General features: G+C 37.8%; 1 protein-coding gene across 7 annotated transcripts in view; it reads left to right on the top strand.

Moving 5' to 3' along the window:
• LOC124612683 (la-related protein Larp4B) overlaps positions 1-14,360 on the top strand; it is a 335,239-nt gene that overhangs the window by 269,101 nt on the left and 51,778 nt on the right. For all 7 annotated transcript variants that reach the window (XM_047141018.1, XM_047141016.1, XM_047141012.1 and 4 more), the window contains 2 exons: positions 9,434-9,574; positions 10,695-10,907. In XM_047141018.1, the coding sequence (XP_046996974.1) occupies positions 9,434-9,574; positions 10,695-10,907 (354 nt within the window). The remainder of the gene's footprint in view (positions 1-9,433; positions 9,575-10,694; positions 10,908-14,360) is intronic.

The raw sequence follows: 14,360 nt of genomic DNA, 5'->3' as shown, positions 1-14,360 counted from the left end.
AAAGCATTTGGATCTACAATAGAACAAAATGCAATTTTTTTTGTACCTCTTACAGGTGAACTTTTTGCTTTTGTAATTTCACTCTAATTATTTACGAACAAACCAGTCATCAAAACCCGTAATCCCATTCTGTCTTAAAAATTCCTGTAAAAGCCTCTTCCTTAGAAAGGACTGTCATTAAAGAACGAGCTGTTTTGTCTTTTCTATACTGAATGTAATAATTATAAACTTCCTCACAACTCGGCTGCTTAATTTTGACACAGACTTAATGCGAGCTTCCGTAGGTGGCAGTACTATGCAGCATTGATGCATAGTACAGCTACAATCGAGAAGAGTATAATAGCTATGCAAAATAGCCAAATAAGGCTCGACATCAGGCTGGAAAACAAAATTGGCAATGTCCAGTGTCACTTTCCTGTTAAAATTGAAGTCAGTCGGTAAGCTGCTGTGAATACATTTCACTCCCCGTAACAGAAAGAGGTTGCTCAAGTAAGGATGTTGATCCAATTGTAGACATAATCATAACTGTGAACTTGTAAATTAGTGGAAATTTGTCTTGAGGAAAGTTCTTATAAAAGTTGCATAGACTAATTTTATAATTAATCTTCTCACGCAACTGCCTGTCATACTGTAGGTTTAAAAGTTGTAACTGCTGCTCGGTTTCCACATTGTCAACGTCAACTGAAAAGAGACGTGAAAAAGACATTAATTTTTTCATAATCTTGGAAACGGATCTCGGATTCGTGGCAATCATCACTGAGTATACGAGGTGTGTTCAAAAATTCTAGAACATGTGTAATTTCACACCAATGGTGTGTTGGAGTGAAATGCAGTTGGAGTCACTGCACACGCCTGTGTTTAATGTGTAACTGCTGGAAGTTTCATTGTTGTATATCTGTTAGTTACTGTTCAGTGCTCCATTGAGTAGAACATTGTCGCACAGCTTGCGAATTTTGAGCTAGCAGAGTTAGAGGAGCAGCATGTCGGCATTAAGTTTTGCATGGAACTCAAGAAAATCTTTACGGGCACACATCATAAGATGGAGGAAGCCATTTGTGATGAGTGCTTAAACCATACTCGGTGTTATGAATGGTACACACGGTTTAAAAATGGCCGGACGAAAAAAGGTGACCCTCGTTCAGGATGCCCTTTGACGCTGAAGAATCTAACATTTCAGTTGGATCATGTAATGAAATTCTGACCATGGCGCCTTGGAATGCATTGTGCTGTCATAACGTTCACCGTATGGCTCATGAGTAAAGACCAGAAAAACCTTCGCCTCACAATCTGTGCAGAGGTTTTGGATGGTGTAAATGAGAGAAGGTCCTTCAGAGCATCATAACTGGTGATGAGACATGGGTCTATGGTTATGTTGTTGAAACAAAGGTTCAGTCTTCACCTGGGTCGGGAAAGGTTCTTGAACTCTCTCCATGTCAGGTCAAATGTCAAAACCATGCTGTTAAGTTTTCTTTGACTTTGAAGGATTAGTTCATTATGAATTCGTGCCACAGGGACACACTGTTAATCAGTGGTGCTATCGGGGTGTTGGGACACCTCCAAGAAAATGTGAGGAGGAAACGGCCTGAAATATGAGACAATTCGTGGCTCTTGCATCACGATAGTGACGTCATCCCTGTTGGTGCGTGATGACTGCACAAAAACTGAAACTACAGTGGTGCCTCATCCTCGATACTCTCCAGACATGGCGCCTGTGGACTTTATTTCCAAAGTTGAAAACCCTGTTGAAAGGATGATTTGCAATGATAGACGAGATAAAAGAAAATATTCAGATAGCTGTTTGCACCATCCAACAGGAGGCATACCAAGACTGCTTCTGGAAGCGGAAATGGTGTTGGGAGTGGTGTATCAACTGTGGAGGATAGTATTTCGAAGGAGACTATGCACTAAGTGAAAGGTAACCATAGAAAAATTATGTGGTCAAAGTTGCAGAATTTGTTTTAATAGACCTTGTTTTTTGATACTGTTCAAAATGTTGCACTGCTCCCGTCCTTTAAAGATAACTTTGAGAAATGTGCAATGTTCCCACTTCCTAGCTGTGTATTTCATTGTAAAGCCCTGAATACAGTTGTACATCTTTGAAATTAACATGTTCAACCTGCAGTGCTGAATTCAAAATAGTCATATGCTATGTAATGTCTCGGAGGAAGGCCAAATTTGCTATCTACTGTTTCTTCAATTCGGCAACAGGCCTATGACTTGTCCATAAATATCTCAAGGGGGCCTTGTCTCCACTCAGATAGTGTATTTCATTATGATATGGCACATTGCTGCAAGTGCTTTCTATGTCTCCCAAAAAGGCTTTAAACTAGTGAGAGCAGGACTATGGGTGAAATTTGTTGAAAGTCAAAACAGTTATCACTTCCCTCATGTTCACACTTTCAGTCCGCAAATTCTCTGGATAGAGAATGTAATGTATTGCAAACATCTAGTGTGGAACAGGCAATGATTTTACCATCTCTGGTAAAAGAACGACAAAACTGATATTTTGGACAACCGTATATGCTACAGCGTCCATTGACCCAGAAGTGAGATTATTCCATTACAGACTGGTGTTTTCAACACTTATGCACACACGTGAGAATATTTGCCCCTTTTCTAGTGTCTGTCATGAGGACGGAAGTCCAGTAACTTTAATGTGATTAGACCTTAATATGCTCCCCAAATGTAAATTGCCTACTGAGCAGTGTCAGAAATGTTAGTGCACCCATCCAGCACCAAAGCAAAGGTAGAAAAAATTGTTGCGAGAACCATTACTTTATCTGAAATGTTGTTAGCTGTTTCTTGAATTCGGTGTCAAATTTTTGAACAAGAGACCCCGTCTGAAACTTTAGAAGTCTCTCAGGAGCTGTATGCACAGCTGCTGCAGACACCAAACATATCTTTATAAACTCTGCTGTAGTGAAACTTGAGCGTTGCTTCGATGATCTGAAAAGCAATATGATAACTTGGTCTGATAGCAGATGCATTTGTTCAGTGGTGCTCCTGAAAACAAAAGTACATTTTTCATAGTGGAAATGTTCAGGAAAATTACTCAGGTGTCAATTTTTCCACTCATGTGTGACAAATACTTCCTTAAGTCACATCACTTATCAGGACTTCAATTTTTGCAACCCTGCTTCTCTTTGCCTTCAAAGTGTCCATAATCTTTTGCATGAAAGTGGTGTAGTGCCTTTGGAAATTGAATTTTTTCTTTGTCTTCAGAAGCACCCTGAGCATCTCAAGGCACCATCACACATCATAAATGTAGGCATCCTGCACTGATGTGGTGTAAAATGATTTTGGTGTGTCTTTCACTTTGATGTTTCTAACTAGGTCATGAAGCTATTTAAGAAGAGTTAGTCTCCACTTTCAGTGCCGTGCAGTAGGTATATATGTTACGGTTACACCAAAACTATGATCATCCCTCGGAAAGCATATCTCCTGAAGGCAGTTGTTTGCCCTTCCCCCCGTCACATGTCACATGACAACTTCAGATGCATATTATGCAATGAGTGCTTATGGCCCTGGTGATGAGAATGCTCTTACGCACCTAGCTGCCTCCTGAACAGGTCTGATGGTAGTATAACATACCCTGTATAATCATGTCTTCTTGCATTGAATGTTAAGCATGGCCTTGGGTTTTCATGTTTATTGAGAAGTTAAAAGGGCCAGCAGTATATAGCATTTCACCTTAGGTGAACACACAAAATGACCTCACAAGGGGAGGGTGTGGATCGGGGCTCACAAATTGGACTAAGACTGTGAAAGTACATGCAGTTCAACACCCCTTAGAAGATCCTAGAGTATCTCGCGTGATTGGGTGTTAGGAGAAGGTATCACATCTTCTAAAGATTTTAGAGTGGAGTTTGAGGAAGGATTGTTTTATGTTAATAATAAAGTATGGCATAGTGCATTGGTCATGCGAACTGACTAGCATTTCCCCAATTTGGGTTTTGGTAATCATCCTGCTGCTGCCACCACCACCACCAACGCAGCAGCAGCAGCAGCAGCAGCAGCAGCAGCAACTAGTTCCATTATGTGTAAAATTAATGTATTTGATTTAGTTAAGGTAGGTTAATTCATAAAAAGTTAATTTATATAATTCAGTGAATTTTCAAATTAATGGAAAATTTCTGAACATTCTAGCAATGAAAAAAGCAGGTAATTAACTGCTAGTATAGCAATTAAAAAGCAGGTAATTAACTGCTAGAAGTTAAATTACATTTTTAGTGGGATAGTCATTAAAGGAACATTTAGAAACCTAAATATAGTTTATAGCATTTACATTTAATGAAAGAATTTTTTGAACAATGACATTCCAAAATATGCTTCAGTGGAAAGTATGCTTCATTTAAGTAAGTCTTTACTCTGTCAATTTTGATGCACACCGAATCATTGGGATGAAAAGAGGAGCACTAAATTTATTCTGCATGATCAAATGCGTTTGAATTGCATATCATCTTAATGATAATTGTCGTTGTTACAGTAATTCTAGAGCACTTTATAATCTTTGTTCGATTTTTGACTTGGCAGTAGAAATATGCATCACAGGATTGAGCAAGAAGAGTACGCATTCCTTTGCCTTGTTCATTATGAAAGTCTCATCATACACTATCAAATCTGTTTGGCCACCCCTTGAGAATCCACCAACAGAAGGAATTTGTTGTTAGCTATGTATAGTTTTAATGTTGTTTCCAAACATTTTGCATACAGCACTTCTGTTAGTTTACCCGACTTCGAGCAAGTAACAACATTATTATATTTTTCTTCTAGTTTCTTGACAGTACCGGCAACTTGAGGACCATATCTATTGGCAGACTCTTAAATACTTCATCGGTTAGAAAATTCTGGTTGGGTTTCAGTTTTCCAATAAAATAGGTATTCATGGAAAATTACTAAAGACACATGGCGAGATGCTGTTCACAACTATAGACACAGTTACAAAATGTCAGAAAACAGTTCAAATTACAAAGTGTCAGAAAGGTATCATTTAAAATAATTCCTTTCTAAAGATACACAGAAGCTAATTATGATAAATTAATATTTTATGTGTATAAATTGAGTTGTTGAAATATATATAAATTTTATAAATAATAGTTTAATATTGTGAGGAATAAAACAAATAGGAAAAATACATTAGTAGCAGCAATCGAACCTGAGCTGACATATTGTCTGTCAGTGCACTTGACCACTGTCACGCCACTTACTTGAACATTGTAGCTCAAAAATCTCTTGTGCTACTAAAAATTCTTACAGTGCATTTTACCTTCTACTGCTTCTACTTAAACGTGGTTTGAGCAAAATCAGTGAGCCCATATCAAGTTGACCCCTGAGATCTGTATTGTACAGGGTGCGTGGGTTACACACATTGTAATATAAAATGTAATAACTTGAGATATTTATGGAGAGTTCTCTTCTAGAAGTATGGTAACTCAATGTTTTTGTGGGTTTGCTTGCAGCAGTAGGTACTGCTTACGCATGCACATAACGTCTGTCGTTCATGATAACATACAGCAACCATGTGGACTCAACAGCAGTAGGCATTTTGTTGCTTTTTCTCGCAGAGCTAAAGTCTGTTACACTGATACAGTGTCTCTTGTGGTACAAGTATATACTACAACCAAGTGATGTCTCCATTTATGTAACAACAAGAAATAGTACAAGCAGCTTTGGAAACTGTTTGTTTTCAATGTAGGGCCAATATGCCAAGCACACAGTTACAGTTCCAAAATCAGTTGAGCTAATATGTATGTACTTCCACCAGAGCTCTTGTAAGTCAATCCGACAAGCAAGTAGGCAGTTAGTTACCTTATTTGATAGTACACGATGTCATTCATAAAAGGCTTACAACAATATGTTTACTTTTGTGCATTAGCATACAGCTATAATCGGTGGTGGAAATATATTTGCAGAGAAAAGCACATAATGATGCATATTGTATTTTAGGCCAATAGACGTAACTAGTTACTGTAGTGGTTTTCAATAGCTTCACTAGTCAGGAATTTTTGACTGTTTCTTGTTGAATAGGCTGATCAGACAAAAGTTGTTTTTGCAGAGGAAGGTAAATGTGTATTTAAAATGTTTTTGGATACCTCAACATGAATTTCCTAAGGGACCGAAGTTTATCTTGAATTTACCAGTAGAATAAAGTGCAGAAAAAATATTTCAATGTATGCAACTTCCGTCCGATTTCAGCAAAAAAATTCGTGACTGTGAACTATCAAACTTTGCAGAAACATAAAAGAAAATTAAATACGTATGGTCATGAATGATGACATAGGTTCTATACTAAATAATTAGTCCATACACAAGTTCCATTTAACTTTGAATTTATGGCAATAATTAGATAACAAACTTAAATCCTTTGTTTCCAGATACACGTCGCACAATATAGCGTCTCACATAAATCTACTGCTATGCGGTATGGCACTTTCACATTATACTAAAATATGTTTTTGTAAACATTAATAAGACAGTGGCAAGACATGCGTATCAGACACAAATTACAAGAGAACCCCAGACATCACGACATTTTTTTTTTCCTGTGTATGTGTGTGTGTGGGGGGGGGGGGGGGGGGGGGTTGTTATCAAGAATATCCCAGATCTTCGCCATGACATTCGTGCAGCAGTCAGAAATGTTACGTTGCAATGCGCAAGATACTTGGAGAGGAGTGGAATACGGATTAGATGCCGGTCATGCCACTAATGGTGCGCATATTGAGGTGTAATAGATCTGTAAAGACTTAGAGTTAATAGTTCTGGAAACATATGATCAAAAAAATGTTACTTCTGAAGTATTATTAAATGTTATATCATCATACGTTTGACCTGAACACTCTCTATAAATGCTAACCTCACACTACCGTGCTGTGAAGTGGGATCATCTGTGACTGGTGAAATTTCTCAGATCACATCAGGTTCAGATGCAATCAGTAGCTCACAACCTAGCGGTATTAAAAAAAAAACTTTTGTGTTGTACAAATAAGAGTTTAAAGAAGTAAATAATTAAGAAGTTGTTGCTAAACTAAAAAATATTATGTGACTTCATCACTCTTTTTGGCTATGTAAGTAATGATTATTTATCTGCAATCTCTCAACTATAATTAGAGAAGACGTGTTTAGGTCTTGTTAGGCTTTTACACACTCTTTGTGGGTCGTTCACCTCTTACAAATAAACTGTCTAGGCACAAATAACAGTAACGACACAATTCGCATCAAATTTCTAACTACGAAACAACTGCTTGAATTGCTATGGCAAGTGAAAGTGTTGAATAAGTCAAGTAGTATGCATGTGAAAGTGGATTTGTAGATATCAGGTAGTGGCACAGTGGTTGCAATCTGGAATACAGTAAAAATGCTATCAGATTCAATCCCCCATCAGTACTCTGAATTTTTCGTTTCCCCTCTAGTAATGTTTGTTAATGTGTAAAAAGCTGAGTTGTTGATGATAAGATCGCAGAGTGAAACTAACACAACAGTTACTGTAGCTGCAGCTTGTGACGTGGGCAATACAACACAACTGCCAGTGGCGCAGACGAGGCGCCTGAAAATGGGTACGACACTAATTGTTAGGAGAAAAGTCTATGAAGAAATTCCAGTACCAACAGAAAATGAAGCAAACAGGAGTTTCAATGCAATGAGGGCAGCACTTATGACCAGTGTATATACATAAGAGTTACAAAATTGGAATAAATTTACAAATTAAGATTTGAAATGCCTGAGTTTCTTTTCATTGCTTTTACATTTCTTTAATTTCTGTATAGTGTTGCCATTCTTACTTGATGTTCCCCAAGCAACACTACAAATATTTTATGTTCATGCCTGAAGGACTGTAATCCTCCTGTAAAATTGGTGTTTGAGCATTGAATATTTTCTATTCTTTTTGATTTTGGGACGCTGTTGACTTCCAGGATTTTGTAACAGGAACCTGGATTATGTGTTCCACATCTTTTTCTTGGAGGTTATTTTTAGTTTCTAAATGCGATGTATAGCTGTCACAATTAACTTACACTATTGTTCTTACCAACTTGGTGGCAATACTCGTATCATTGTTTCACATAAGGAAAAGATACGTTGCTGCTCATCCAGGGTGTATATGCCCCAGGTAATCCAGGAAAAACCCATGAATTTTTTTCATCTGTGAGAAAACAGGGAAAAACCTGATAACTTTCAGAATTCTGGAAATTTTTTATTGTAGCAATAAAACATAGAGGAAAAATTAAAGTAAAACTTCAGTTGTAAAGGAAATGCACATTTACAAGAAGACAGTGCAGGCACAGGCATGTGTCAAAGGCTTTAGGACAAAGACAATGTAGTACATTATAACACACTGCTTCCCTTTGGCATGATGTCACAACTATTTACATTAGGTTTGCTTGTGCAGTTGCCAGTAGGCTCATGCTAATGCACAGACAGTTACATATGAGCAGTACCTACTCCCACTTCTAGCCACTAGAAGTGTGGCTGTTAGCTGTATCAGCAGTAGCAACAAGCCGTGTGACAGTTACATTCAGGTCCAAGCTGCTGGAGAAGGCTTTGGCCAAAAACCACATTTGTCTTTCTGTCATGCTGGTCTGCAACTTGATGTTTCATCTGTATGGTGTGTAGCAATCTACCTTTTCCATACATTATTTATATGCCAACCTGGAGTTTCCTGGTTAGTCTTAATTTCTTTGTCATTGAGGAGAACAATATTTTCATTTGACGTCTGTTGTGTACTCGTGTACTCATGCTGTGAATGAATTGTAACCTTCAGTGTTGTTTCAGTCTATTGGAACAAGGGAAAAAAAGGAATGTAATGAGTAATGTTATAAACTATCTTTGATGCAGCAAATTAGTTCCAAAAAATTATCCAAATGTATGAAATATACAAAACCTTGGGATGAGAATCTGAGTTGTATTAGATTCCCTCTCCCCTCCCCCTCCAGTTTCATATCTTGATTACATAACTGTTTTTACAATTAATTAACCCCGTTGCCTTGTTTGTGAATATTACAAAATTTTTTGTTTACTTCTGGTATTGTGATTCTCATGTAGCTTCTCCTTTTTTTATGTTTTCCTCCATGTACTCTTTCAGCTTTCCAAATTTTTCTCAGGTCTCTTGGTGACGACTATTCTTTTTCCAGTGCACATAAAAGCAGAATTTGCCATTGCTCTAATATCTGAAAGCATTCTTTTCCTTAAGATTAGATATTTTTGCTTCTGATTTATGCTGCTCATAGACACTTATAGAAGAAAGTGAATGGTTTGTGTTTGATTTTTTTTCCCTAGGGAGCGTTACATTCTGCAAAGTGTATAATTTTCTTTAAAAGGCGTAGCTGTAAAAGTTATTTGTAATTCTCGCAAATGAATATCCTCTAGACATATTATTTCATGAATTTGGTGTTCCTGTTTATGATGAATTTGTTAACTGTAATTGATTTTTGTTTTCCAGGCCCTGTTCTCTGGTGAAGGTTGCCCAAAATTAATTTCCTGTGAATTTGCGCACAATAACTCCTGGTATGTAACTTTCGAGTCTGATGAAGATGCTCAACGAGCTTACAGATTTTTGCGTGAAGAAGTTCGTGAGTTTCAGGTAATAATTTACGTGTTTCAGAAACAGTTGTCCTAATATTGTGAAATTCGAGAAATCTTTCATGTAGAAGGATAATTTTTCCTCGGGTAGGCTGAAACGTGCCAGTATTAATGTTGATCATCTGGTATAAGGTAAATTTCAAATTAGTTTTGTGCATTCATTAGGCTATTGGTTTAAAATTACAATTTTGGAAACTGATCAGCATACTAAAACTCACCTGGCATAGCTCTACAAAGAGACTTCGGAATCCAGTTACAATGGGGAATAGAAAGGTACAGCAAGACAGGACGGCAACTTTTATTTGCAGTGTGGAGGAAAAGCAAGAGTGAGTTGCAAATTCTGTTAGTCTACACATCCATTAGGCCTATGAGCATTTGTAATTATGTACACATTTGTTACGATAGGAACTATCCTGGGAAAACACGAATTATTTGCAGACCATCATCAAATATACTATTACTGAGAATATAAATGTATTATGTACTTAAAATGGTGACCACCCTATTAATAATAGGGTGTCTAAAATCACTGCATTGGCTGAATTACTATTGATATGGCAACTGCAGACAAAATAAACCCAGTTGAGTTATTCATGGCACTGAATATTGTTTCGTATGAATATATAATTCATCACTAGAGTTAAACATTTACTAATGTTGCAATAGTTTTGTGTTAAGTATCAGCTTAGGCACATTTATATCAAATACTGACATTTGAGCCATTTCATGAATAAATCCATGTGGCTCTGTTTGATTTTTATGTTGTTTAGACTAACGCCACTTCAAAAGCTTATGCAATGAATGTTGCTTCATAAGTTTTAAGTTTTGACCTGATTATGGCAATTACTGAAATATTATAATGACTGGTATGTGTTAAGTGCTCTATATGGCTTTATTCACAAAATTTTGACACTAATAATGTGTATCAAGGAATTTATTTCCTTCATCAGTGTGGTAAATTGTTCTACTTTTTTATAACAATGATTAAAATACCATATATGTAGTGGTTTGTGTAATTCATATATAATTACCAAAGTTAATAAGAAAGGTCATTGTTAAGATAGTGCTTACGGTACTGTGAGGATTACGTAAATATCTTGACGCACATTTTTACATTTCAGGGAAAGCCTATAATGGCAAGAATAAAGGCTAAACCTATGAATAGGTTACCTATTCCTCCAGTTCCTTCCATGGGTGTAGCTCTGAAAAATGGCTACAGAACACCACCTGCACTTTATGACCCTAACACGTATCAGGGGCAGCAAAGGTTTCTGTATTCAAATGGTAGTTCTGTGGCACCGAATGTAAACTTTGGAAGTCAAGTTCATGTTTATGTAAGTATATTTTATTAAAAATATACGCACATCTTAAGAGCCTGATTATAACATAGTGTTAATTCAGGTGTCATAAGTGTGCAACAGTAAATTTTTCTGTTTTTTTCTTTTTTAAAGTAATTTATAAAAGATAAAGACAGAAAATACATTTTTACTATCCAGTAACAAATATGAAGGATATGTTTCTGGAGGCTTTTTTTTTTCTTTTGAGTGTACTTTCAATTTTATTTTTGCATGCCTGGATCACATTTAGAGGATAATCCTGATTACTGTGCTTACCTGTCAAATGATTTTGTTGTCTAGGCAATATAAAAAGGGAGTCTCATTACAGAAAGGAATTCCTGTTAAGAAATTTCAGTTTGCTTTTTAATCCATTATTTGTAAGACATTTAAACATTTTTATACATGTATCTTACATATCCAGTGACCTCAGGCTCTGCAGACCCCTAGCTGCTTCTTTCCTGTCTGTTTTGTGCTTATTCTTCCCGGTGTCTTCAACCCCCAGGGCTGCCATTTCCCTCGCCAGCACATCCACCCACCACAGAGTTAGTCATCTGGTGGAGTGTGTGGTGTGGTTTCCCCTAAAGTGCATTCTTCACCAGTATTTCCTCTAGCATATGGGCTACATGGCCCACCCATTAGGTTCTTCTGCTCTTCAGTTTCTGTAAAATTGTTTGTTGCATCAAGAGGTAGATCCCGTTGTCCTTCCTTCATTCTCCTTTATCTAAGAGGTATCTTTGTATCTTTCTCATTACTCTTCTTTCAAATATTAATAGTTTTTGAACTGTACATCTCATCTTGGTGTTCCTTGATATTGATTTTGAGCTCAACGCCTCACTGAGCAGGGTGTATATGCCCCAGGAAATCTGGGAAAAATGGAAATTTTTCGTCCGGGGGAAATTTTTAGAATTCCAGGAATTTTTAATTGTTTCGGTTTAGAGTTAAATTTCTGTAATTTTGATTGGTAAAAACTGATACTCAGTGTTTTACTTAAGTCTGCTTCTCCATAATAATACTACAGCAGTAAAACATAAACAAGGGAATAATGCCAAAATAAAAAATTTAGTCACAAAGAAAATGTGCTATTTACAACATAAAAGCATAGTGCACAAAAGTGTCTGCCAACACCAGAATGTCGGAGACTGCAATATTTTGTAACAAGCTGCTTTGAATATGCCTTTCTCGTGGGCCTTGTTTCAATGAGTGTAACGAGGGCATGCCATACTGGCTTTTCGTGCAGAATGCTGGTGAAACGGCGTCACGTCATTAGGAATACGGGAAGCGAGAAGTGGGATGAAAGACCATTACACGTGCATTGTAAATGCAAGCAAATTTCCAGACCACTGCGTTGAAATAAATAGAATCCAGTTACTTGTTAGTTATTCTTTCTGGTTAATTTTTAGTACTATAAGCTAAAGTAGAAATTGTTGTGCCACTGCTGAATACAGAAATGCTTTGTATGAAACTGGATCTTATTTGCCATAGATCTATAAGAAAAGAGAACTATAGTGCAAATGAGTGGACACTGTAAAAGAAATGATTCTGTTAATGAGAATAATGCAGGGATTTATTGAGGTCATTTTGTTCCTGAAGATTATGAATAGGACTTTAAAAAAAGGGGCTTTTGTAGTTTTCTTTGAAAAGATAATTTAAGGGGGACTTTTCGTCGTCAGAAAAATATTCCAAATTGGCATGGAGATGCATCAAAGGTTGTCAAAAACTCCAGCAGGGCAACTTATAGATAATTGCCAGATATTCATCCTCTCAACTCATTTCTATGCATTATCGCCTTTGGAATTATTAGATTGCCAATGTGAAAAGAGAAGAGTATACAGTCTGCTTTAGAAGCTGTACCTTTGAAGAAAATTAAATTAAGTCAGTCAACTAGCACAGGAGTAATTCTTGAACTAGAGGTTACTGCAAAACATGAAGTAGAGAGATAGAAAAACTAAGATGCAACTGCTAAGGTAGAAACCTACTGTGGATAGGAGTAACTGGATTCTGCAAGCAAGGTGGAACAGTGGGTAGCACACTGGATTCCTATTCTGAAAGACTGCGGTTAAAATCTGCATCTGGCCATCCTGATTCAGGTATTCTGTGATTTCCCTAAAACTCTTCAAGCAAATGCTGGGATGGTTCCTCTGAAAGGTCATGGGGGACTTTCTTCCTCATCCTTCCTTAATCCGATGAGACTGATGATAGCGGTGTTTGGTCCTCTCCCCGAAACCAACCAGCCAACCTGTGCTTCTACATCTACACTAGTACTCTGCATTGCACAATTCCCCGACGGAGGGTTAATCAGACCACCTTCAAGGTATTTCTCTAGCATTCCACTATCAAACCAGCACACAGAATAATGAGCATTTAAATCTTTTTCCTTGTGAGCTCTGATTCCTCTTACTCCAATGAGCACTTCTCAATATGTAGATGAAAATAAAAAAAATCTTATTTTGGGGAGAAAGATAGTGACTGAAATTTCATGAGAAGATTCTACTGCAATGAAAACACGTTTGTTTTAGTGATTGTCACCCTAATCCGTGTATCATATTTGTTAACTCTCCCCTATTTTGTGATAATACCAAACTAACTGCCCTTCTTCGAACCTTTTTTATGTCCTCCGACAATTCTATTTGGTGCGGATCCCACACCACACAGTATTTCTTCAGAAGGGTCTGAACTAAGTGTTCCACCAATAAATTGCAGTCCATAGTTTGAAAGATCTACTCACCAAGCAGTGGCTGGACATACACGTAAGACTGTTGTGATTGGCAAGCTTTCAGAGCCAGTGGCTCCTTCAGCTTGCCAATCACAACAGTCTTCTGTCTGTGTGTGTGTGTGTGTGTGTGTGGGGGGGGGGGGGGGGGGATTCTCAAGAGCATTTGCACAAGTTACCTGTTGCATGTATTGATAACCACAGTCCCATTTCATCAACATGCTGTCTGTGACTTCTGATTAGCTGGTCACACTAGTTGATTTTCGCGATAGGCCAAAACCCCGGCCATTTCTGCGGGTATCCTTGTGGGTCGGACCTGCTGATCTGAAGCCCTTCATTTCCTCCTAATATTTAGATTCTGCCCATTAGGCCTAACCCCCCCCCCCTCAGGAGGGGGGGGGGGATGGTTCTCGCCACTCCTTGGGGGTTCATGCTTGGCTACTAGGGGGCCCCAGCCTTTGCAGCATTTTTTCCCTTCCCTGCTGCATATCTACCCTCTGGTTATGCTTTTTTCCCCTCCCTTGGGGAACATGCCTGGGATGTTATTGGGAATGTTCTGCATTGATGGAAGAACAGTCTCACTTTTGTTTTTCACTCCCTTTTCCTACCTTTGTTTCCCTTGTTCTCTCATTCCTCCTCTTCAGCGTTTGAGGTTCATTTCTTCTTCTCCTCCCTGTGCGCTCCTGAAGGCCAGCCCATGCATCTGACGCGTAACAGGTGACTTAGTAACACACAATTCA

This window comes from Schistocerca americana, chromosome 4 (genome assembly GCF_021461395.2).
Source record: "Schistocerca americana isolate TAMUIC-IGC-003095 chromosome 4, iqSchAmer2.1, whole genome shotgun sequence".
Classification (NCBI taxonomy): domain Eukaryota; kingdom Metazoa; phylum Arthropoda; class Insecta; order Orthoptera; family Acrididae; genus Schistocerca; species Schistocerca americana.
The sequence above is the reverse complement of the archived record's forward strand: the minus strand, read 5'-3'. Positions and strand labels throughout refer to the sequence as shown.